Genomic DNA, 24,979 nt, shown 5'->3' with positions numbered 1-24,979 from the left:
GTGTACTATATCACAAAACAATAATCTGAAACCCACCGCTATGCAACGAAGCTCCATGACCAAAACAATACAATAATACTAAACTTGGGAACAACTGACAAATTACCGAAAATGAAGCTGCCTGCACTTCCAGGTGGCTTACATAGGTCCACGACCGTGATAGACTATGTAGAGGACTATGTATAGCTATATGGGCACCATGTCCCTCCTTAAGAGGAATGTATGTAGGACAGCTCAGGGTCTGCCCCTCCAAACCAAATTAAGGGGCTGAAATGGATAGCAACATGCCAGGACCAGGCTACTTAGTGCACACACAGTCATGGTGACATGCCTCCCTTTCACTGCCAAGCACACCCATTGGTGCCATTTTGTGTGTGTGTGTGCACGTGCGTGCGTGCGTGCGTGCGTGCGTGCGTCGTGTACATGCTTCGTATGCATGTTTGTACGCCTGTTTTTGTTTATATGTCCGTGTATGAGCGAGTGTGTGTGTATGAGCATGTGTGTGTGTGTATGAGCGTGCGTGCGTGCGTGCGTGCGTGCGGTTGCGTTCATGTGTGTGCGGTTGTGTTCATGTGTTTGTGTTCTTCGTCCTGGGGTGTGGGAAGCCCCTTGTTTGCTGCTGCTCAGCAGGGCAGAGATGCTTGTCCCAGGGTAATAGAGTGTGTTGTTGTCTGCTCACAAATATTGGCGGGCAAATTGAGCCACATGTCACCGGACAACGAGTCAGTATGGGAGCTGGAAAAAGTGTGTTACTACCAGGCCGGCCACTTGGCCAGCTGTGCCTGGGGCGGGTGGCTCACGGTGGAGTGGTGGGGGGCAGGCAGCGGGGAACTGAGGCTTACCGGGTATCCACTGGAAGAATGGACCGTTGAGTCGGTCGGGTGTATTGGTGCAGCCCCTAATCATAGTTAGAGTCACAACGGGTCACCCAGGCTCCACGTTTAACGACACACAAGCGCTCTAAAGGGGCAAGGAAAAACTCCCCAAATCCAAGGGGAATTTGATTCTTGAGAGGAAACCCAGATGGGGGGGTCCCTCCTTCCAGGTATTGTCTGGAGTGCAATAGGAGGTGCAGAAAACAGAGCAGAAACAAAAGGTTGAAGATAAAGTTATTAGAAAATAATAGATTATTAATAATAAGTTGGTTAATTGGTGGCTCTTTCCTCTTGCCTGTCAATCATCCAAACAATGAGATACCTAGCTGTGAAAATGACCACTTTCAAACTTAATGGCTCATTTTAGAAGGATTTTACGAGTGGGTTCAGTATTGTTGTTATTATATGCTTTTAATTATCAGCATTACTATGCTTGTAATTGTTGTCAGTGTGTTTGTGTGGGTGTGTGCGTGTGCGTGTGTGTACACCAGTTTCTTCAAATTACCTCCAGATTTCATCAGCAATTGAATCACAGCAGGGGAGCCCCAGGGGCTGCCATGGAAACGGCGATAATGATGCGATGCGTTAACATTTCATGAACAGCATGTCAGATCTTCTTGCCGGCAACAGTGAGTCCATTTTAAAGGATGGATGATGTGGGGAAAAAAAGAAGTAAACAAGTGACATAGAAATGTTTCGAAGTGTGGTAGCTCACTCTTTGCCAGGCTCATTGGAGCAATAAATCTTTTTTTTTTTTTTAGGTACTGATAAAAGCTTTGAATTAAGTGTTTCATTGGACAGGTTTGCCACTGTGATAGTATAACACTCAACTTTAGAGAGTTAAAATAATACTAATAAAAATGTGACGTGATATTAACACTTCCACTCCTCCGCCGTATATGTTTACATGCTTGCCTATATTAAGACCAAGCATGTTTAACCCACTGGTCTACTGAACATATTGATGTACTGACTGAACTGGCGTCCTATAAGTTAAATTCTCTAACCTAAAAATAACTTGGCTATCATCTCAACCAATACACTCAATGTTTTTGCATTAGTGATTAAAGGAATGACAAAATCACCAATATAGTGATCCAAATAATAATTTATATCTAACGTAAGCACTATGTAACATTATCATTCTTTTGATGTATTCTATTATTATTAACAAGTACAGTCTCAGAGCAGCAGTGATCTGGGACTGGCTAAGGGGCATGTGCAGCACATCAAACCCACAGAAACACAACTGTGCCCACCTCCACAAAACATGTTTACAGAGACAAACATTATGCGCACGCGCGCACACGCACACTCACACACACACACACACACACACACACACCCACACCCACACCCACACACACACACACACACACACACACACACACACAATGTAGGAGGAAATCAATGAAAATAAAGCAAAGTTGGAACGTGCTTTACAGCCTGAACAAAAACGTTGTCAGTTGACCTGTGCTTTTCGCTACGGCAACCCCCCTAATAATAATAACAATAACCTATTCACTCCTGTTTTTTTTTTTTGGGGGGGTGGGTGGATAGAATTTGGGATACAAAAAGAAATCTCTTCAGAAGCATAAAATAATAATATATATCATCCACACACTCGTTCGCCCTTTAAAGTGATGTTCCCTTTGCAATGATTTTTTATCATTGCGCAGTTGCCTTTCGCTTTCTGTTGGTGACTATATCATGCGTCATCTAATTGATTCAAAAGATGTTGTGTTTCTCGAAAGTGTAGAGAATAAATGTGTCAGAGGCAGGATGTCTTTAAAGTGCTCTTTATGTTTGACAAATCACAGAGGAAATATATTGTTAAATTACATCTATACCTCATTTGTTCTCATTTATCTGTCATCATGTTTGTCCTTCATTCATTAATATTGTGGACACGCCAACGGCCAATCAAGATACATCACAAAGAACAAAGAACTGTGAAGACAACATGTCAGTTTATCTCAAAGGCAACCTTTCACGTGGCGCTTTATTTTCCACACTTCATATTTTGCCCAATATGAGTCACTCTGTGATTTCCCTATGGAAACATGGCCCTAACACTTTATTCACAGCACATGGAAACACCAAAAAGTTATCAAAAAAGGGGAAGAACACGTACAAAGGGACAACAGAGAAAACATAGACCGATGCCTAAAGCAATACTTCAGCATAACCACGGTGAATTTTTTTTTTTTCTTATTTGCATTGTTTCACAGGAATAGCATGGCATGAATACATTCATTCTTGTCTGTTCGAGACCCAAACAAGATGGAAGATTGCAAACCCCTGCCTGAAACAATATGGAAACGCAGATATTGCTGTAGAACTACATACACACTAGTCAGAGTACTTCATTTATCCCCAAGGAAATGGTTTACATTGTTTATTAACATTGGATTTGGGGAAAGACAGGGAGCGCAAGAGAGAGTTGGAGCAAGAGTGTAGACCAATGCAGCATGATAACATATAGAAGCTCAGACAGCTAATAAGGGATTCCCCTGTATTACAGTGAAATGTTCCTTTTTTTACAATGATATGGCTGTAGGCAAAAGACATCCAGGCGCCTGCTGGTCATCTTTATTTATCCGCTCCTGCTGTGGTTCCTCTGATGTGAGATTGTAACAGGTTTCTGGTTCCAATCAAATGAAAAACAAATGTGCGATAAAAATGTACTATTCATAGAGATTTGTACATTGTGCTGAAGTAGATGTCCGTCATCCTTTTCAGCTCCCCAGGCTCAACTTTCCTCCACAGAACCAGGCTCGCACTAATGCTGGATGTGTTTCGGTAAATGTCGACAACATTTTGTCTACTCAAATCTAGCCCAGAGGTTCTCTCGTAAAGCGAGACATTTTCAAATTCTCCCGTGTCTTTGAAGAGGAGCTGGAATGGCGGTTGCAAAACATCAACATAACTTGTGAAAGTAAAAACAGACATATTTTACAGAATATAAAATGTATCCGCCTTAGTCTCTCTATCGGCTTAGCTTTCAATTTTGATTAATGACCAAGCTGGCAGTACATCTTTAAGTGCCTCCCTCACGCCCTTTCTCCCTACCCATAGCTCTCCCTACGGCTACAAGACTAGTAGAGTTAGCTCTTCTCTGCCTCATCCACCTCGCTTCTTTTCCCCACCTTTAGTCTTTCAACCCCACAATATGGGCCAAATATCCCAAGATGCAATAATTTACAGCGGTCGTAAGTCTTTCTCGTTCTCTTGCTCTCAATATCTCTGTCCCTCTCTCTATTTTTCTCCCTCTCTCATACCTACAATACCTGTCTACCTGCAATTACTTTTACTCCTTAGGGAGGAAGAAAAACTGCTGTGCCAATGGATTATTCTTGCAAATAACACTGTGATATTTCATCTTTACATGTCCGCTATAACACACAAACGCAGACACAGGGGGAACAAACCAACGTGCCTTCTCAGCAAAGGGCTGCCCGCATTCATTAACCACTTAGAAGGCTGTGTTCAAATTAATCAAAGCAAACTGCTTACGCATAATCTTTGTCACCGGGTAAAATATGGACCCCATGCGGAGAAAGTGGGCTAGCTCTACTACTACAGCACGTAAAAGTCCTCCAACGAACAGTGTAGTGTTGTCTGAATGCATGTGTTGCATGTATCCACATACGTTTTTATTACGTAAGTGCTTTTCAGTGTTTTTAGTGCCTATATTAGAGTGTGTGTGTGTGTGTGTGTGTGTGTGTGTGTGTGTGTGTGTGTGTGTGTCTCTGTGTGTGCTCTTTCAGCACAAAAAAAAGCTTTTTAGCATAGCCAATTTCACATCCTCAGCAATTTGAATGTACTGCGTTTGGATGTCTCTGACTTTGTATGCATTCAGATTTTATGGTGCACTTTTATTTGCATCACGTCTGTGTGCAAGGGTGTGTGTTTGTATGCATGCACGAAAGTGCAAATAAAAGTGCATGCGTGTGTCTGTGTGCGTGTGTGCGTGTGCGTCAGTGTATGCCCGTGCTTTAATGGGTGACCAGAGCTCCGATGTAAGCATGGAGGTAAAAGTTACAGTCGGTGATTATAGTAATTATGGTTTCAGGTTTTGCATATTCCGTCAGATGGGCCACTAGATTACAGACACACTTGGCACTGTCGGGATGGAGGGGGAAAGAGAGGCGGGGCGAGAGAAAGAGTTACTGTTGAACTGTTGGTGGAGCGGAGCGGGGGAAAAAGAGAAGGAGAGTAAAAGGGACGCAGAGGGGGAAACGAAAAGAAAAGGAAATCTAAACTTGGGAAGGAGAAAGAAAGAGGGAAACCCAGGGGAGGGAAAGACAGAAGGGGTTGAAAGAGGATGGAGAATGGAAAGAAAAGCAGAGAGAGGAGAAAGAGAAAGACTAATCCGTGAGGCGGCTTCCAAACTACTGCTCAGCATGCTCCCTCCCTCCCTCCCGCCGTCTCCCCCGTTCCTCCCTCCCTTTCCACACTACTGAGTGCTGAATGAGCCCGTTACAGTGCAGCTTTTGTCTTGTATCTAAAGCGGCCTGAATGTCAACTTCACCCCCGAAAAAACAAAAACAACAAACACTCCACCTTGTTCGCTCTTCGTCTTCCTTCTATCTCTCCCCCGCTTCCTTTCTCCCATGCCTCTTTCCCCCTGCTGCCCTTTGCTCGTGTTTACTTGTCGACCTTTGTTTTCCCGGCTGGCTGTCGCTCCCTCTCCTTCCCCTCTTACTCCCTCGCCCTCCGGTTCTTTCCTCGAGAGGATAATGCGCGGCACAATAAGCACATTCAGGCTAAACAAAACACCCCCCAACAGTCTTCGACTAGCGGACCCCCTGTCGCGCTATACCGCCTTCCCTCAATGGCAGCAGTATTACATATTCATGGTGCGTTGAATAAGTCCCTCTCCCCCTCTTGCTCCCTCTTCATCAAACACTCGCACCCAATATGAACATACGTACAACACGCATGTTGAATGCCCACTGTTCACCCAAAACACCCAGCACCCATCTGGCGATCGTGTGTGGCCCGAAAGGATTTTAAGTGGAGGGGAAATTGTTTTTGAATGCGAGGTCGGAATGCATGGGTGCCTTCATTTGTTTTCGTGTGCGTGGGTGGGTACGGCTGTGTGGATACACGTGTGTGTGTGTGTGTGTGTGTGTGTGTGTGTGTGTGTGTGTGTGTGTGTGTGTGTGTGTGTGTGTGTGTGTGTGTGTGTGTGTGTGTGTGTGTGTGTGTGTGTGTGTGTGTGTGTTTGTGTGTGTGTTGAAGGGTATCAAGTGCACTGAGTTGATAAAGAACAAGAATGTACAATAAGAAAACTTGGCTGATACGGTTAACCTAATGTATGCTAATTCAAATGAGAACATCTACATATTGTGTCTAACGTGAACGCCACAAGCATAGGATCTGCAGCAGGAGCAGATTGGTACCTTGGCAGGGATCCATAAAGGGTGTCAAGAACACACATGTTACCGGGAAGAGCGTGTGTGAGGGGGGGAGACGGGGTGTGGTGAAAGAGAGAGACAGAGAGATCCCATTTCTTGACAAGCAGAATAAATATTTATAGATATACGTGTGTGTGTTCTTTCTGTAATGGCTTGTCTTCAGTGAACGCTGTGGCCTCTTGTTGTTGGCGAGGGGAATAAAAGTGGGCTTGCGCCATTTGCTGGAAGTTTTACAGGATCAAATAAAAACAATATATCGACCGTGTACGGCCCTAGGCTGTTGTCGGTGGATAACTGCAGGGTTTTACAACACAGATACAAGAAGAGATTTCAATACAGAGCAGCTGGCGTGGCGGAGGCGGTGGTGGTGGAGGTGAAGGCACCACTCACGCCGTTCCTCTGACTTGTCATCTCCATGTCCTGCCCTGCCTACCTCCTTCCATCCGTCCATCCTCTCTCTCAATGTGTTGGAATCAGACGGTGTGTGTGTGTGCGTGTGTGCGTGTGTGGGGGTGTGGCGTGGGAGTTCAACGTTGAGTTATTTCAATAAGCTCTGCACTTGATGGTGGCGTATTTTTTATTAAAATGTCCATTTCAAAGAACGCCGTAATGACCTTTTTCCCGGGATAAATGGATTTGCGGAAGGATCTTTTTTGGATTGGTCTACCAAATTGCTATACAGGGAACCTTGTGGGCCGGTTTGGCATTCAGAAGCACAACAATACTTCCAGTGTTGGGACTACACTCTAATTAAACTGCAATCTAATTAAACTGTCTCAATCTAGCTACAAACACAGTAGGGGGAGAGAGAGACTAAGAGTAAAAAAAAAGAGAAAGCAAGAGCAAGGAAATAAGAAAGAAAGAAAGAATGAAGAAAGAGAGAAAGAAAGAAAATAGAAAGACTAAAAAGAAAAAGAGGACAAATGACAAAGAGAAAATTGAGACAATGGTGAGCAGGACAGGAATCAGTGGCTTGGCACTGTTCTTTCTATTCACCAGAGCCAAGTGTTTATTGTGGGAATCCAGTTTCCACAAAACAGTACACTACAAGAATTAGACACCAGGCAGCCTAGCATGGCTCTTGGGTGTGCACACCATAAACATATCAGTTAGTGGTTCCTGACATGGCTGACGTCAACACATTCCATATAAATGAATGCCTGATAATGAACACAATATTAATTTGGGATGATATCTCAAAGTAAAAAAATTGACTCACCATGATCTTTGAAATACAGAGCATTTGGAAAAGTTATAAACGACAGTCGAAACACTTCTCGTACAACTGAATAAAGGGATTGACGAAATGAATGAAGTTAATTTTCTTCTTATCTCAGAGCTAAATCTTTTGGTTGAAAATAAGTGTGGGGGGTTGGGGTGAAATCGCTTTGAATGGGGTTATTATTTCTTGCAGCAAAAAAGTTTTCATATTCAGAACAAAATGCATTCTTTAAGGACATCGACAGGGCTCACTCACAAACACACACGCACACACACTCTCTCACACACACACAAACACATGCACAATCACAATCCAAAACTGTGGAAATAGGAGCCCGAAATGTGGCCTACGGTTTCGCAGACCATGAAAAATTCATAATTCCGAGACTTTATGTGACACTCCAGACGGATTTAGTGCCAACAGCGGGAGACACTGGGAGTCAGCTTCCCAACATTCATTTGATCCTTTCTTGTTTTCCCTTCCTCCTCACTCCTGTTTTGGTCGGTCCTTCCCTGCAGCAGATACCTACGCACGCGCAAAATTATCCTTCATCACAGGATTTCCCCAGTGGAGAAAGAGCGCTATTCCACCCTAGGCTATCTCCTAGACACTTATACAGAGCCTATGGAATAAAGGTGCATTGTTCACTTCATGTTACCGTTTCTTTTCTTGAACACATAGCATAAATTGAAGACAGCGTTTCACTGTCTGCTATACTGCTTGACATGATGCCCGAGTTCATGCGATTCTGTTCATGAATGGCTTCCACACCGTGGTCCCCATGAAATGTGTATGAAACGCATGAGAGCACTGTTAACAGATGTAAAACCATTAGTGCTGTAAGAGTCATAGGCCAACTAGAGAGGAAGAGGGACTATAAACAATCCCGCACATTAACCAAGTAAAACAACTTGCGGATGAGAAAAAATTATAGCCTGTGAAATGGGAGAGGGAGAGGGAGAGGGATAGAGAGAGAGAGAGAGAGAGAGAGAGAGAGAGAGAGAGAGAGAGAGAGAGAGAGAGAGATCTGCCATCGCTAGGCTACTCCTAGCAGCAGGGGGCCTTTCCATACAAAACAATCCTAGACACAGTGAAAGACGTCCTTTCACACACTCTCACATGCGTTCACACACACACACACACACACACACAAACACACACGACACAAACGACACACTGCACATGCAACCACACACAGAATGAAGTATTGTCTTACAACGCAGAAAGTGTGTGTGTGTGTGTGTGTGTGTGTGTGTGTGTGTGTGTGTGTGTGTGTGTGTGTGTGTGTCCTACTGGAGTGATCAAAGCCAGAGCAAACCACCCAGAGAGATCGCCTTCTCTTCATTCATTAATCTTGTCCATTCCCTCAATCTCTTCCCCCCCCCCCCCCCCCCCCCCCCTCTCTCTCTCTCTCTCTCTCTCTCTCTCTGCTTTATCACCAGCTCTATCTTGGTTCTCTCTTCCTCTTAATATTACTCACACATCACATTATTCCTGATCAATCACTCATAATTTTGTGGCTTGCATTGTCCAGCCAATCGGATTGACTCATTTGGTTCCAAATCACCCCAGCTGTCCCTTGGCTGGTAAACCTTGGATGACTGCACTGCATCATGGGAAAGGAACAAAGCATATTTGTAGATGGCCTGAGAGCGCTAAAAATGCCATGATGCCAATATCACACAAATATGAGCTCTGCCAAATGTAGTTGAAAACAATCCCAACAACACACAATAACGTTCTAAAATGTCTATGCCCAAGCGCCTACGCACACATATATCCTAGACATTCCTATAGAAACAACACATGAACGCATGTTCAGTACATCTTCACACCTCCAGAACGTCAGCCTCACACATACGCCCACCCACACGCTACAGACTCCCGGATACAAGAGATGTCCCCAAGCCAAACTTTTTGTTCCTTCTAATTCCCTGTAGAATTTTTGTTACCAGCTCATCCATTTGGAATGTCTAATCTGCAATGAAAACCAAATAGCATAACAAGATTTAACTGGAAATTCAATTCAAGTAAGATAACTTCCTCCTCCTCCTCGTGTGAAAGTCTCGATACACCCAGAGCAAGGACAGAGAGCGTCAACATATATGTTTAAATCTTTCTGGAATAAGCTTTTTGGAAGGAAAAACAACAATGGGGCAAGTATTAAGTTTGTAGTAGACATGAGTTTGTCCACCCTTAGAAAAGGACTTGGCTTATGCTGTTTTTTAGAGGGTCAACACCGTGAATGTGACACTGAGATGAAAGGTGAACACATGCACTCCAACTGACAAGAGAAAATGTGACACCCACTCTCATCTGCTTGAGCGTGAGCATGAGCGTGAGCGTGTGCGTGTGCGTGTGAAATAGTGTAGGCCTACTTGGAACATCTTACATCACAATTAATTTGAAAGAATACAACCAAAACCGCCGATACATTAATGATTGTTAAAGAAAGCATTATTAAAGAAAATATTCCTCTTGATTAATAACAATCCATAGAATAATCCGATAGACTCATTGATTTACAGACCATAGCCCTTGAAGGGAAATGAAAATAAGGAATGATTGTCTCCTTCAAATACAATTATAAGATCGGGGTTCTTTACAGAAAAGAATCAGAGAGACAGAGCAACTTCCAGAGTAAGAGTCAAAAGAGTAAAAAGTCGTAGGCTAATCCTTTAAATGGGAGTTGCCCTCTGAGTCTGGGGTGAATAGCGAACGTAGAGTGAGAAAACTCACTCTACGTTCAAGACCTTGGTCTTGTGCACAGAATCAATCGCTTGATTATTCAATTAAAAAGTAACATCGTTAGCCATCATATAACTCTCCAGGCGTCCCTGTATGTGAATTGGGTTGTTTACTGTTTAATCACACATAATTGACAGCCCAATCAAAATAATGAATGCAATATGAGGCATTGGCCAATACAGCCACTATGGGATGGACGCATATAATCACCAAAACAAAGTTATTACCGCACACAGTCGGTATCGATCATAGTATATAAATGAGATGCTATGGAAGTCGAATAGGCGAGGAGATAACAGGAGATCCCAGCGGAGAGAAATATAAATCAAATACTCAGGATTTGACCTAAATGTTTTCCAGAGAGAGAAAAATAAAGACATTCCCGCGGAATATATGTGCCTATACGGTCAAAGATGGGACGCAAACATGATTTCACAGCCATGATCAAACAATATTTGATATAGATGCATGATCATTTATGCAACAGTACTACTTTTACCCACAATATTTCCATGATCGGGCAAACCGTACTTTCGCTCCACGCACCTTGGGGCGCCGGTGACGGGCACTTTACGTTATTAAATAGACCCTCATTGCGTGTGTGTAAATTTAAGTGTAAAGGTTGCAAAATAATAAAGAAACAATAACATGCACGTGAGTGCTATCGTATCAAACTGCTTGACATCATCTATAATCATTGCACGCCTCATCTTATCGCGTCGCGTCTCTTCACATAAAGAGAAGCCACCGCAGAACAGATCAGGCTTCACAGTTTCTCCTCACTTCTTAAGTGTTGTCACTTCAATCCCCGATGAACACATTTTCTAAAAGGAAAAAATACATACTTGGACATGACTCGAAATGTTTGTCTAACAGCCCATCCATGGCTGTTTACAGACGTAAACATGTGTGTTTAAAAAAGGGGGGATCTTTGTGGTTTGAAAAACGCAAAATGCCAGCACTTACCTTGGGCAAGTCCTAGGTGTACGACCACCAGGAGCACCATGATTCCCGGCGTGGCACACATTCTCATCAATCGGCGGCAACCCAGGTGTCCTATTCCAGTGCTCGGCCCAGTGCTCCGTCCACTTTTCCACATACAAGCCGTGTGAGAAACTCCTCTGCTCCTCCGCTGCTTGTGGTTACGGGGGGCTGGGGAGGGGTGTGTGTCTGTGGGGGGGACGGGACCAGAACCCCCAATAAGTGTTTATTGTCTGCTCGGGCAAAAAAGAAAAGCCCAAAAGATTGGGTTGATACGCTTTGGGTCCCCGGTGTCTAATCCGTTTGAAAACGTGCGAGCTGAAGCTGTGTGCAAAAAGAAGAGAGGCGAAATCACCTCGTTCGCTGGGTCCCTCGCTCAGTGTCAGCGGCGGTGCTGCCTGGCCACTGAACGCGCTCCCTATACCTTTCTCTCCCTCCCTTTCTCTCCCTGCTCTCTCCGTTTACGCAGCGCGAGAAACGCCACCGCCCTCCGGCTACCGTAGCAGTAGAAGCCACGCGCTCCCTCGCGCGCTCATTATCGCGCTACTTCTCAATGTCGTCTTTTCTGCGGTTTGCCGTTTTGTTCACGTTCACGTGTATTACTTGATGACGGGGATGAACATTATTCATTAAAATAAAGACAGAAAAACAATTAAGAGCTTTGTAGCGTAGGGCGATTCAGCTGGTGTGAAAACAATTAATGTATCAAAGACGACTTTGAACGACAATGAATTTCCTTGAGTGTTATATCATGAGTCAATTCTCAAATTTGTTCGTGTTTCTCTTCGCTGAGGTTGGTAATGAAACCCGCGTGTGCGCACAGACGCGCGGCGCTGGAGAGTCAAGCCGGTGGGAAATAAACGGTGGGAAAACCGCGTTTCACTCCGGCCAAACGGAGAGCGCGAGATCTGGCCGACTGGTGGCTGCCCCCTTATGGCTGCACTGAGGTCCCAAGGAGGTACGCATCGGACCATTAACCGTTTACCTAACCATCTATACAAATGTAAGCTTTTATTTACTTTTTAATAGCGGATTAATCATTCTGTCGAGGAGGGTTCGAAAAAGGGACATCAGCAGCAATGCTAGTGAACTCAACCGCAGTGAGGTTACCTAAATGGGTTACTGAAAAGTAAATAAAATATGGGAAAAATATATACACCACCACAATAACGCAAAGAAGATCTCTAAGTTTCATGCAGGCTGTCCTCAATAAAGGAATGATTCCTTAATTGAATTGTTCTGTATGTGTTTCTGCTACAGATGGGCCTACTACACTCTTGGTTAGGAGCTCAGACAGATATAGAATGCTATTGACGTCTATCATTACCCTTTTATTCGACTATAAACTTGTCTAATCTACAGGTCACTCGCAATTTCATATTGCCAAGGATTATGGGAGCAGCACTGATGCCCTACATTTTGTGTGTGTGTGTGTGTGTGTGTGTGTGCGCCAGTATTTTTATGTGTGTGTGTGTGTATGGGTATGTGTGTGTGTGTGTCTGTGTGTCTGTGTGTGTGTGAGCCAGTATAAGTGTGTGTAAATTGTCTCTATATGCGTGTGCATATATGCGTCTGTGTGCATGCGCTCATACCGTTCCTTCAGGGTTTCGTGCCCAATGCGTGTACGCTCATGTGTGTGTATGCAGAAACACGTGCAGCAGTGTGCCTGCAGTATACCTGCACAAACACAACGCCGGCTCTCTGTTATTCCCGGCAGGTCCTCAGCCCGGCCGTTTGAGTTGGGCAGGCTGGATCATGCATTGTAAATGGCACAGTAAAATATGTGCACGCTGCTATTTGTCACAACAGCCTGCCACACAGCTCAATGACTTCCAGTAGAAGCAGCAGACGCTACCCACAGGGACCTGTAAAAAGCCTTTATATCCAGCTACTTTATTGGGAATGGGAAAGCAATAAGTTACACTGGCGATATACGGCACGCGGATATGGATCAACACTTATACTCACAACCGTTTTCACTGTAGTAAGTATATAGCATGTATATTAAAGAAAGATATATATATATATATATATATATATATATATATATATATATATATAGCAAGTATATTATACACTTTACATAGATACATTCATAAATACATACATACATACATACATACATACATACATACATACATACATACATACATACATACATACATACATACATACGTACATATGTACATACATACCTACCTACATACGTACATACGTACATAAGCCCAGGGCTGAGTGAGATGAGTTTGGAGCATTTATAGAGAAGATTTAATGCCAATAAGGAGAAGACAGGCCCCGTAGGGTATACTCCATCTAAAGTGGTGTGAAATCCTGATTTGAAGAAGCTCAATTCGAGGGCTGTGGCACACTACAGTACTGGGCTTATTTATTGGGAGTGAGTTTGTGTGTTTGTAATTAGTATGAACACCAGAAATAGCTGCATTTCTGGATTTGTGCCGACTACTTACGTAGTATCTGCTCTTCATGATTTGCCGTTAACCAACAGCTAAGTAATATAGACATTAGTTGTGTTAGACAAGGGTACTGCATGGATTAGGATTCAAAAGATGCCTTTAACTCTTATTGGCATCATTTCAACATTGCAAATGATCAGCTACAGAAGAATCGATCGTTTGCTCAGCTCAAATGTGAGCATATATAAATTCACTCTTCAGTATATTCCATCCTGATTTATGGCAACAGCTAATATTGACATGCTCCATGCAATGTTGTACCGCAGGCTCCGGGCACAGGGTCACACAACAACATGGCCTTTGAGTGTTGAACATGAATACATAACCTCCTGCCTGCCGGAGTTCTGCTGCTTAGTGTTCGGATGGCAGATTCCACTTCAGGACGTCCCAAACAACATACATTCTCCAGTCAAGCTCAAGTAGCAGCAGTGTGATACATACACCATATGAATGATAAATGTGTGAGCGTGAGTGTGAGTGTGTGCGTGCGTGCGTGCGTGTGTGTGTGTGTGTGTGTGTGTGTGTGTGTGTGTGTGTGTGTGTGTGTGTGTGTGTGTGTGTGTGTGTGTGTGTGTGTGTGTGTGTGTGTGTGTGTGTGTGTGTGTGTGTTTGCACACACACACACACACGGCAGTTGAACACTAACACCGTACTCGTAGCATATAAGGTTAAAGTTTGGCGTGGAAAAGCACCGTCCAATCACATTGCAGGTCAGGACCAAGCGGTTCCGAATGGAAAGCTTCTACAAACACAACACTGTAAGCCTTCACCCTCGCTCCCTCGCTCCAGCACCCATCCCACCAACACAGACATCGTAGCAGTATTTTGGAGCGCACAACAATGGACAGCATGCTCGCCCCTCCCCCCCAACGGGGTGACTTGGTTTAATCTCTTTAAGCAGTTACATAATGGGTCCTGCTCCACGTTTTTAATCAGGAGATAGATGTCCGTGCCCGGGGACAAATAATCACATCTATGACGCCTAATCTAATACTCAAACATTCAGGTGGATCAGACCAGAGCGGGAAGCGGGAAGACCAGAGCGGGGGGGGGGGGGTGGGGGGGTGCAGGTAATTCTTCTAGACACGGAACAGTGCTTTGTATGACGAAGCACCCGTGTGTGTGTGTTTGTTTGGTTTTGTGTTTGTTGCTGAGAATATTATGTGCGTGTGTCTCTATCCCTGTCTAGACTATTATGTGTTTGTGTGTCTGTGTGTGTCTCTGTCTTTGTTGAGGCTATTGTGTGTGTGTGTGTGTGTGTGTGTGTCTATCTTTGTCAAGGCTATTGTTTGTTTGTTTGTGAGTGTGTGCGCTTGCGCGCATGCGTATGTGTGTCTTTATATGTTTCCAACCTACCTGTTTATTGAAAAACACAGCCTGCGGGACAGCAATCCTTTCAAATCACTTTTGATTTTGGTCGTTTGTCAGATTGTTTGGCAAACGGTGCAGGCAATCTCATTCTGTAGATGGATCAACGCGACCCTCCCCGTGGCCTCTGCATCATGCTCCCAATAAAGCAGAAACAACATGTTCTGTTGAGCCCCTTTGAATGTTATGCAGACAGACAGAGGCACAGACGGAACTAGAAAGGATGTATTATGAGAATCCCCCCCCCCCCCCACACACACACACACACACACACAACACACAATCACTGACAGAAGCACCATCCCACAAATTGACTCTAACCGAAGCACATTCAAACACAGAAACACGCACACACCCTCATAAAGTTTTGGAGACAATCATTCCGTTGGGAAAAAACTGAAATAGATCGGAAAATGCGAGGCAGGACGTGCCCTTTCGAGCAGTAAAGGGAGTGTTTCTAGATTCAGCATAAATGCTATATTTGTTGGTAGTTTCAATTGTTTACATAACAATCTATGCTACTGTCCGAAGAGTTTTTTTGCGTGAAGAACGGGAAATCAATAAAATGTTAATTTCCTAATTGGAAATCAAATTGGGGTGCAGCGTATCAGGTTATTAAATATCACTGCATCATATTTGGCAATTTTAATTAAACCTCAAGTTCAATGGAATGCAACATGCTCAAGGACGCTGGTTCGTCAGGTGAGACCGTTGAATAAACAAGTCTTAACATACTTTTAATTTACTCTGGCACCAAACATGAAAAAGAAGTCGGGAGTTTTATGCATGAATACTTCCAAATTTAATTAACGAAAAAATAACACGCTATATTAAAGAAAATAATAGAGCAGGAGGTGTAGACACCCAAAAAGGACCCACAAGAGATGTGTGAGAGATAAGACGACCAATAGATAGTAGAGATAGACGGAGACATACAGTAGAGACAGATGGACACAGGCCGTAGAGTTAGACAGACATAGGATGTAGAGATAAACTGAGATGGACGGATATGCGGAGACAGAGATAACTTAAGTCAGTCAGTCGAGATAGAGCAATTGGAAGTGATGGGGCTAAGCCGGTATGTAGTGATATATACTGGTAAAGATAGACATACAGAGAGAGGAGGCGAGAAAAGACTGTCCATCTCAAACTTCTAAAGTCTAATGTGTGTTGAGAATGACAGCGAGGGCAGCAGTAAATCAGGAGGTAGAGCAGGTTGACTTGTGACCGCAAGGTTGCTAGTTCAATCCCGGGCTCCACCTACCTGAATGTCAAGGAGTCCCTGAGCAAGAGACATAACCTTAACTGCTCCCGACGAGCTGGCTGTCACCTTGCATGGTTGACACCGCCGTCAGTGTGTGAATGTGTGTACGAATGGTGGAAAGTGGATATAGACAAAAACTTTTGCTAAATAATGTAAATGTAAAGGTTAAACCAACAGAGAAAGAGAGAACTACCGGAAAGCAAGCAGGCATTCTAAAAGCAGTGCCTTCTCCCTATCTGTCCTGTTCTTCAGGCCTCTGGTAGTTCAGATCCAGTCACTCTTGGCTGTGATGTCAGCCTCCTCTGCTTTCGCTCACTCACTGGTTGGCATGCTCTGAATGGCATGTGGGTCACAATGGCATGCTTTACAAGTATGGGCTGAAGTGAGTGTTTTCCTTTGCTTTTATTTGTGTGTGTGTGTGTGTGTGTGTGTGTGTGTGTGTGTGTGTGTGTGTGTGTGTTTATTTATGTGCATGTTTTTGTGTCAGGTTGCGACCCTTTGGTGGACTGGCGGCAGCTTCATGTCAACTGTCTCCCCGTTGAGCATTAATTCTGTGTGTGTGTGTGTTTGTGTGTGTGCATGAGAGAGGGTGAGAGCGAGACACACACACACACACACACACACACACACACACACACACACATACACACACAGTGTATGTAAAGTATCCACACAGGCGTCCAGCCATGTTGACGAGTGTGAGTTTTGTCAGCTGTTGTGGTGATGTCTCTATATAGATAGAAATGCCTCAGCAGGAATCCAGACTGGAGTCTTAGGTTTTATCTCCACTCATAAAACCCCTCTTTCAAAGTAACATAAACCGCGGTGGCACCTTATATAGAGAGCAGCACAAGCACAGATAATGGTCCTTAAATTGTTTATTAACAGCCTTACACATAAGTTTCAGCAACAAGAAGAAAAAGAAGAACTCAATATCATCCCTAGAACCTTGGACAAGTTGGTTTTGAACTCCAGCAGTGCCAGAAAATTATAGATCTATTACTTGTATACGTGCATTACTTATTCATACCCACTGCCTTCTCCTGCTCTGGGGATGCTGGTGCCCCACAGACATTATCAGGACGCCGACTACAACTGAACTCAGACTAGAGCTTTATGATGCAGATGACTGTCGCTGTTAGGGGGTTCAATTATTTTCTTGTTATTGTTTAGCGACACACCAACCAAGAGGAATGTGACTAACATTCCATTCATGTATTCAGAACACGCACAGTTTGAAATTACTAGACTATTTCCTGGGAATTTATTCAAAAATATTGCGATAAGCTATCTCTTGGTTTCTGTTTGCATTAAAACATCACTCTTCTCATCTCAAAGAGGACAACAATTTAAACACTGGGGATGGAACCTCACCTACTCCGGTTTCACATGACCAGAAAACAGATCTTCTGTAGAAATGTGAGGCAAACCACCATCTACTTAGATGTACCCTCCTGCCATATTTCCCAGGAGATGTTATTTTCTTTCTATCTAAACGACACTTTTCCGGTGTATTTGCGTGTGTGTGTGTGCGTGCGTGTGCGTGTGTGTGTGTGTCAATGTATCTTGGCTGGACACACTTTCTGATCACTTGACAAGGCAGGGATTGTTTGTGAGCATGTGTGTGTGTGTGTGTCTTTGCGTGTGTGTCTGTGTGTATGTCCCGTTCCACATGCAGTTGGTTTAACACATGAGAACCAACTATTTCAAATCTTTTTCAACCTTTTATACACACGATTATATTTAATACATAATATGCCAACTGAGTGATTGAGACTGGTTTCCATTGATCCAATTTAATTGGTTTCAAGGCTGGTTATGGTAATGACCCACTCTGCCGCGCCAAATAAAACAGTGTTGGGGAAAAAAGACGTCATTTAAATAACAAGTCGCTGGAGCGATGCCGGCTGCTCCATCCAAGAGTTAATCTTTAGGAGTCAGAGACAGAAAAAAGGGTCACTTAATCCCTACGTCTTCATAGGTGTTAAACGTCCTCACAATCAGCCCAAGTGCTTTTTGATTAGCTCATAACTAATTCATGCACAGGCCCAAAACCCCAAATTCACACTTAATTACCACTGTGTGATTCCTGCAGTGACCAATATTGATGTCATTAAATCGTTATGAGGCTGCTGAGGGTGGCCTTCTCCCACATATGCCGGAGAAACGATCCTTTTAGGATTTAAATGAGTAAGGTTTTACAGTAAGCTGACAATAAGGGGTTGGGTGAGAGACAATTAAAAAACTGTGTGCGAGGGTTAGGGTGGTGTGCATGTATGTGTGACGGTGATTGTGTGTGTGTACATTCTGTATGTGTGTGTGTGGGTGTACAGTGTGCGTATGTTGGTGTTGGTGCGTGTGTACACTTTGTGCATATGTGTGTGTGTGTGTGTGTACAATATTTGTGTGCACGTCATCATTGTGCGTGTGTGTGTGTGGGTGTACAGTGTGCGTAGGAGTATGTGCATTGTATGTGTACAATGTGTGTGTGTGTGAGTGTGTGTATGTGTGTGTGTGTGCATTGTATGTTTACAATGTGCGTGTGCATTGTATGCATACAATGTGTGTGTGTGTGTGTGTGTGTGTGTGTGTGTGTGTGTGTGTGTGTGTGTGTGTGTGTGTGTGTGTGTGTGCGTGCGTGCGTGCGTGAGTGGGCTACTTTCTACCCCCCGCACGGCTGAGGCCATCACAGTTAGTGATTAGTCTAAATAACAGAATCTCATATATAACGTTGGTCTGTGATCAATGAAGGCCACTTCCTAATGCCTCAGTGGAATACATTAGCACAGCATGACAGGCTGTTGGTGTTGCATCTGCTCTGTGCTGAATAGTGATGAGTCATTTATCTGCCCCTACAGGAAGCAACCGGCAAGGCCAGGGGTTTTCTAATGACTTGGGATCAGTTTGTCGACTCCAATGACAACAGCACAGAAGAGAGGCCATTTTATCGGGCTCACTTTTGGGGGTAATTCATATGTGCACAATTTCTAATTGAATGGAATCAGTGCAACTGAATCCAATGTGTGTCTGTTTTATTTTCCGATTGTAGAAGAAGAGGAACAGATTTGTATGAATAGAGAACAATATTAAATTGTATTATTTATTTTTCCGTTTGGATTACAAATTACTAATTTTTTATTGTCAAAGGGCAACTCTGTAGAAAAATTATATTGATCCATCTTGTGCGGCATTTTAACAACTTCTTTTTTAACTCTGCAGATTCCACAAGTGCTTCATAGGTACTCGTAGGAACGTGAAGGCTACTTGTGCCATTTCAGATACTTATTGGGTAAAGCTGTGTGAAAGTTATTGAAGGAATATAGTTAAAAACTTCTTTCCTATGTGCAAACTACTTTCTTGATTCAGTGAAGCGTCTGTTCTTTATTGTCGAAAAGTCACAACGTTATGATATATCAATCACCATCTTTGAAGCCCTTTGAAGACACTAACCTGCACAATGTCTGACAGGCTTCTTTTACTGCTGACATTGCTTTGGTTAAAAAAGGACATTTTGTTGAAATAATAAAGCCTATCGAGAGTTTGATCAATAAATGAATAGATCGATTTTTGTGACCTTTGTTTGCGTTACGCTGAGATATATGATGTATCATTTCAAATCCCGTTAAACAAAATGAACGACGGCTGTGCAAAAAGTGCAAAGCAGGTTTAAAAGTAAGCGAAGGGTTTGAAGCGGAACGACTTGACTTCAAACGCATTGACTCAACAGGTCAGCCCTGGACCTGTTCAAAAGTGTTAACATTAAGAAAAAGAAAAAAATGAAGAGAGGGGAGAGATGAAAATAAGAAATAATCACCTGGGCCTGAAAAGCTGTCTCTGTGGAGATAAGACCTGCCTGTAGCACGGAGGCCTGCTGGCCAGACCCCCCCGACCACACCCCCCCGGCCATCTCCCTCTATCACCACATTTATCCCTCAGAGGATGAAAGAGAGCCATCAGTTAGCTGCTACTTACTGTGCTCCTGCAACTCATGGCTGTGGTCGCAGCCTCTACCGGCGCTTGTGTGTGTGTGTGTGTGTGTGTGTGTGTGTGTGTGTCTGTGTGTGTGTGTGTGTGTGTGTGTGTGTGTGTGGATGTGTGTGTGTGTGTGTGTGTGTGTGTGGATGTGTGTGTGTGTGTGTGTGTGTGTGTGTGTGTGTGTGTCTGTGTGTGTGTGTGTGTGTGTGTGTATGTGCACGTGTGTGTGTGTGTGTGTGCAAAGATAAGGAAAGACAGACAGAGAGTAGAAAATGTACTCTTAAAAGTGTGGGTGCGCAACTGAACATCTGTCAATTCTCGCTGTGTGTATGTGTGCGAGTGTGTGTGCGTGTGCGTGTTCAAGCGTGCGTCCGTGCATGTGCGCCCACATGTGTGTCTATGTATGTGTTTTAGACATTTATATGGCTGTGTGTGTCCCTGTGTCCATGCTTCAAAAGAAGTGTGGGGTCATAGTTCATGTCAGCCCTACTCTGCTGTCACTTCCTGAGCTCTTTATACAATCCCCCACAGCTCCTTCAGCTGCCTAGGGGGCAATCAGTCACCCAGCCCAGCCTGAACACACACACACGCACGCACGCATGCACGCACGCACGCACGCACGCACGCACGCACGCACACACAAACACACAAACACACGCACATACGAACACAGACACACACAAACACAAGCATATTCGAACACACAACACACACAAACACAGTTTGTTTCTTTTGCTTGCTCAAGCATTTCCCTAACAGCCATACAACCTCTGAAAATACAACATTATCTGTAGTAACAACAAATAATTAACTGTCATACATAACTCTTCGCTTTAGAGTGGACATAAGCCAAGTTTCTCTATATTAATTGCTGATAACCAGTCTTTTCATTAGTGATCTTTGTGGGCTTTCTCTTTTTTATATTGGAGACTTGAAAAAGAGCTGAAAAACTTTCAGCTCCTCCGAAAGGCAATTTGTTGTCCTTCCAATAATAGTAGTGTGTAAATTTTCTACTTAAAAGTTTTACTCCCCTCCGTGTCCCTATTTTTGGAGATGGGCTGTCAGACACTGAATAAGTCAAGTGTTTTTGCCAAAATCTTGAGCCTCATGTGGGTTTTTGAATCGATTTGCAAGTTAACTTGATAATGATGACCTGTTAGGCATATACTTTACAAAAATGCATAATATGCAGATGTTTGATGGCGTGAAAAGCGTTCAGTGTTCCATGCAACAGATGCTTTATAAATGTGTGAGCAAAAATGTGATTCTCCCAAATGTTCTTTTGGAATCTAGCCAGATCAACAAGCAGATTAATTACTTGCGTAAAAAAAAGAAGAAGAGTAAATTACAATAGCGGCCATTAGCATCACCTCAGACTCCAAGTTTGGCTAGGCACTTTTGAGCCTGGAAATGATTAAGATGTTGAAAGCATCTGTAGTACTGATAGCAGAAATACTGCTGGGATGTCCATGAAGCTGTTAGGGCTCAGCATGAACCCCCCCCCCCTGCTCTCTAATTCATTTACACCGGCCAACACAAGACCTAGCATATTATCCAAACCTAATGACCTGTGTGAATGTGCCTGTTTGCAAGCCTGGCTGTACCGTACCGACCGTGATGAGTGTCTGTGTGTGTGCGCGTGTGCGTGTGTATGTGTGTGTGTTTGTCTGTGTCTGTGTCTGTGTGTGTGTGTTATACATGTTTGTGGTTGTGTTGTGTGTGTCTGGTGGATAGGTGTGTGTGTGTTTGTGTGTGTGTGTGTGTGTGTGTGTGTGTGTGTGTGTGTGTGTGTGTGTGTGTGTGTGTGTGTAGGTGTGTTAAGTGTGTAAGTGTGTGTGTGTGTTTGTGAGTGTGTGTGTGTGTGTGTGTGCAGGCATTTCTGTGCTGTGATAATGTGTGTTTATGTGTGTGTATGTGTGTGGGTGTGTGTATGTTTGTGTATATGTGTGTGTCTGCTAGCATATGTAGATAATTAAAGCAGCTGTTTTTCTTCCACTATATACAGTCAGTTTGATTAACCGCCAGCCACATAATACTATCTTACTTCTCACCCCACCTCTTTCATCCCTAATATGGTAACAGAAAATAAGTCTTCTTCCCTCTCTCCCTCTATGAAAATATATTACTGGGAATATGACGAAAAAAGGCCAACCATTATAGTCCAAAAAAGATAAGAGAATAAAAAATGTCTTCAAGAATGTAGGTCGAGGGGAAAAAGGGTGAGAGCGAGCTAGACGGAGAGAGAGAGATAGAGAGAGAGGAAGTGATGAAGGGGAGGGAGTGAAAGACAAAAACATGAATCAGGACTGTGTGTGAAAGACTGGAAGAGGCAGAGACATGGGGAGGGAAGAGAAGGAGGGGACTGCATCAAACAGACATAACAAGGATGAGGCGAAGGGGGGGGGGGGGGGAATGAGCAAGAATGAGCACAGGGTAAGGTCTTTCCAAAGCTTTCGGAAAGACGAAATTGTGGAAAGTAACCAGGGATGAAAGATTGGGAGGCTGCGAAAGACGAAGGCCAGGCTAAGTAACACACCCCAGACAAACTGGTGCCAAGAACCTATCTCTCTTTATCTCTCTTCCTCCCTCTTTTATTCCTTCTCTCTCGCCATCTATCTATCCTACTCTCTCTATCGCTCTCCCTCCGATACACCTCTCTCTCTGCCTCTCTCTTCTATTAAAAAAGACCCAGGGCAAACCAGTGGCACCTTGCCACTCCTGCTTTCTGCTCCCCCCTCCCTTTCCCTCCCAATCTCTGCCCTCTTTTTCCTCATCCTCTAATATGGGTCTTAAAAGTAATTTACAGCAACATATGTGGCAGGGCATCAAAAGTGCATTTGGCTGATAAAGATGCCATGGCTGACATAAATGTGGAGCCTGGAGCAAAGCTATGGCACAGTGTCGACCTCCTCCATTCATAATCTCTCTTTCTCTCTCTCTCTCCCTCTCTCTCCCACCCTCTCTCTCCCTCGCTCTCTCTCTCTCCTAACTAACCTGAAACCTTTTTTTTGTGACCCCCTCCTCCACCCATGATCATTCCTCTCTTTTTATTTCATTCCAACACTCCCCTATACCACTCCTCTGGGCTCACCTCAACCCAGCAGCCTACTGCCGCATCCTTATTTAAGGATCCTTTCATAGAAACAAAGCGAAAAAAGAACGGTGTATAATATTGTTTTTCATTCAAAACTATCCAACTTGTTTGTGCACTGGGCCAGGTGCACACCATTTTATAATTGTGTTTGTATTGTCGATCTTCAAGGATCAAAAAGTATTCCGTATTGTCTGATTGCCCTGCCTCATTTTCTCTCCTGTTGTGTTGAGCAGAAGGCCTTTGATATGAACATAATATATGATCTGCGACAGCTCAACACTTTGATATACACCTCAACACTCACTCATTGGACATACCACTCAACCCTTGCTCTTATGATCTCCTTCATTAATTTAGTCTTCCACTCTCTCCCTTTGTCTCTCCCTACGTCGCTGTAACTCTCGTCTCTCTCCCTCGGTTTGCCTAGCCCTGCCCTTGATTTAGTTTGGCCTTTTGGGCTTTTGGCAGTAAATAACCCCTTACCTCCAGTCACCCGTCTCAACCCATATAAATGACCTCTCCTCCCCTCCCCTGCTCTCCTTTCCTCCCTTCTACCCCTCTCCCATACAATCCTCTGTCCTCCTCTAAGACTGAAAAAGTATGTTTGTACATCGACTAAAACCCAAATGAATCCAAAAAATTAGGAAAACCCTGTTTACTAGAAGAGTATATCATTAACATACTTCAAACGATCATTGGGGAGGAAAATGATTCCCATGGTTTTGATTAGATGTGTACAACCTCTGCTCCACCCTTGACTCAAAGTGAGATAGATGTACTTTTCTTGACGGTAATTAATGGCAAAAATTCTCTAAACGTCTCTTATGAGCACAGTAATCATTCCTCAAAATGTGCCTTCACGTTTGACAGGAGGTACAGTTCTGGCGAGAGGGCTGTCCAACCTCTCTTGCACTTGTGGTGTTGATCACACAGAATTACCGATTAACTAACCAGAAAACGATATAGCGGAAAATGAATCCCCACCAGGCTGGTCCGTGGTGTCCAGAGTCATAGATAACACTGCCCTTGGCACATTTACAAAACTAAACATAAAGTAGTGGACTCAACACTTTTCGGTATGCTCTGTTCTCCCTTTTCCGTGCGTCATGGCTGTTATCGCTGGATATTTCTACTCACACACCTGGACTTTCCCATCGTTGTATTCTTGTTTCTGCCTGGGAGCCGCAACCACTGCTGAAAGGCTAGCGGACAGGACAGCGACAAAAACAATTAATTAATGAAGACAGGGAATACAGGGAAACACAGGCTTGAGTTTTTCCACAGCAGAGACATTCAAAACAACAACAGAGCTGGCTGCGAGTGAGAAAAATAAGAAACAAACAAACCATTTTGCTGTATGGATATCATGCCTGTTGCCTCTCAGCTCCAGGAATGTGAGCTTTCGTTATTATTAGAGAAGACGTCAAAGTTGTGCTTGTGCCGTGTAGTTAGAGGGACATTTTAAAGAGCGTGTGCCAAATGCAGACAGAGGGAATCCTTTCAATCTGAAAGTTTGTGAAGTTGAAAGATAGGAGATAAAAGGATGCGGCAGAGA

General features: G+C 43.8%; 1 protein-coding gene across 1 annotated transcript in view; it reads right to left on the bottom strand.

Moving 5' to 3' along the window:
- Positions 1–11,522, bottom strand: part of unc5ca (unc-5 netrin receptor Ca) — a 151,508-nt gene extending 139,986 nt beyond the window's left edge. Inside the window, exon 1 of the mRNA XM_079748829.1 lies at positions 11,235–11,522. Coding sequence (XP_079604955.1) covers positions 11,235–11,367 — 133 coding nt within the window. The 5' untranslated portion in view covers positions 11,368–11,522. The remainder of the gene's footprint in view (positions 1–11,234) is intronic.
- Between the last annotated feature and the right edge of the window lie 13,457 nt (positions 11,523–24,979).

Source organism: Pollachius pollachius (assembly GCF_949987615.1).
Source record: "Pollachius pollachius genome assembly, chromosome: 1".
Lineage (NCBI taxonomy): Eukaryota > Metazoa > Chordata > Actinopteri > Gadiformes > Gadidae > Pollachius > Pollachius pollachius.
Note: the sequence above shows the minus strand (reverse complement) of the source record. Positions and strands in the feature narration are given on the sequence as shown.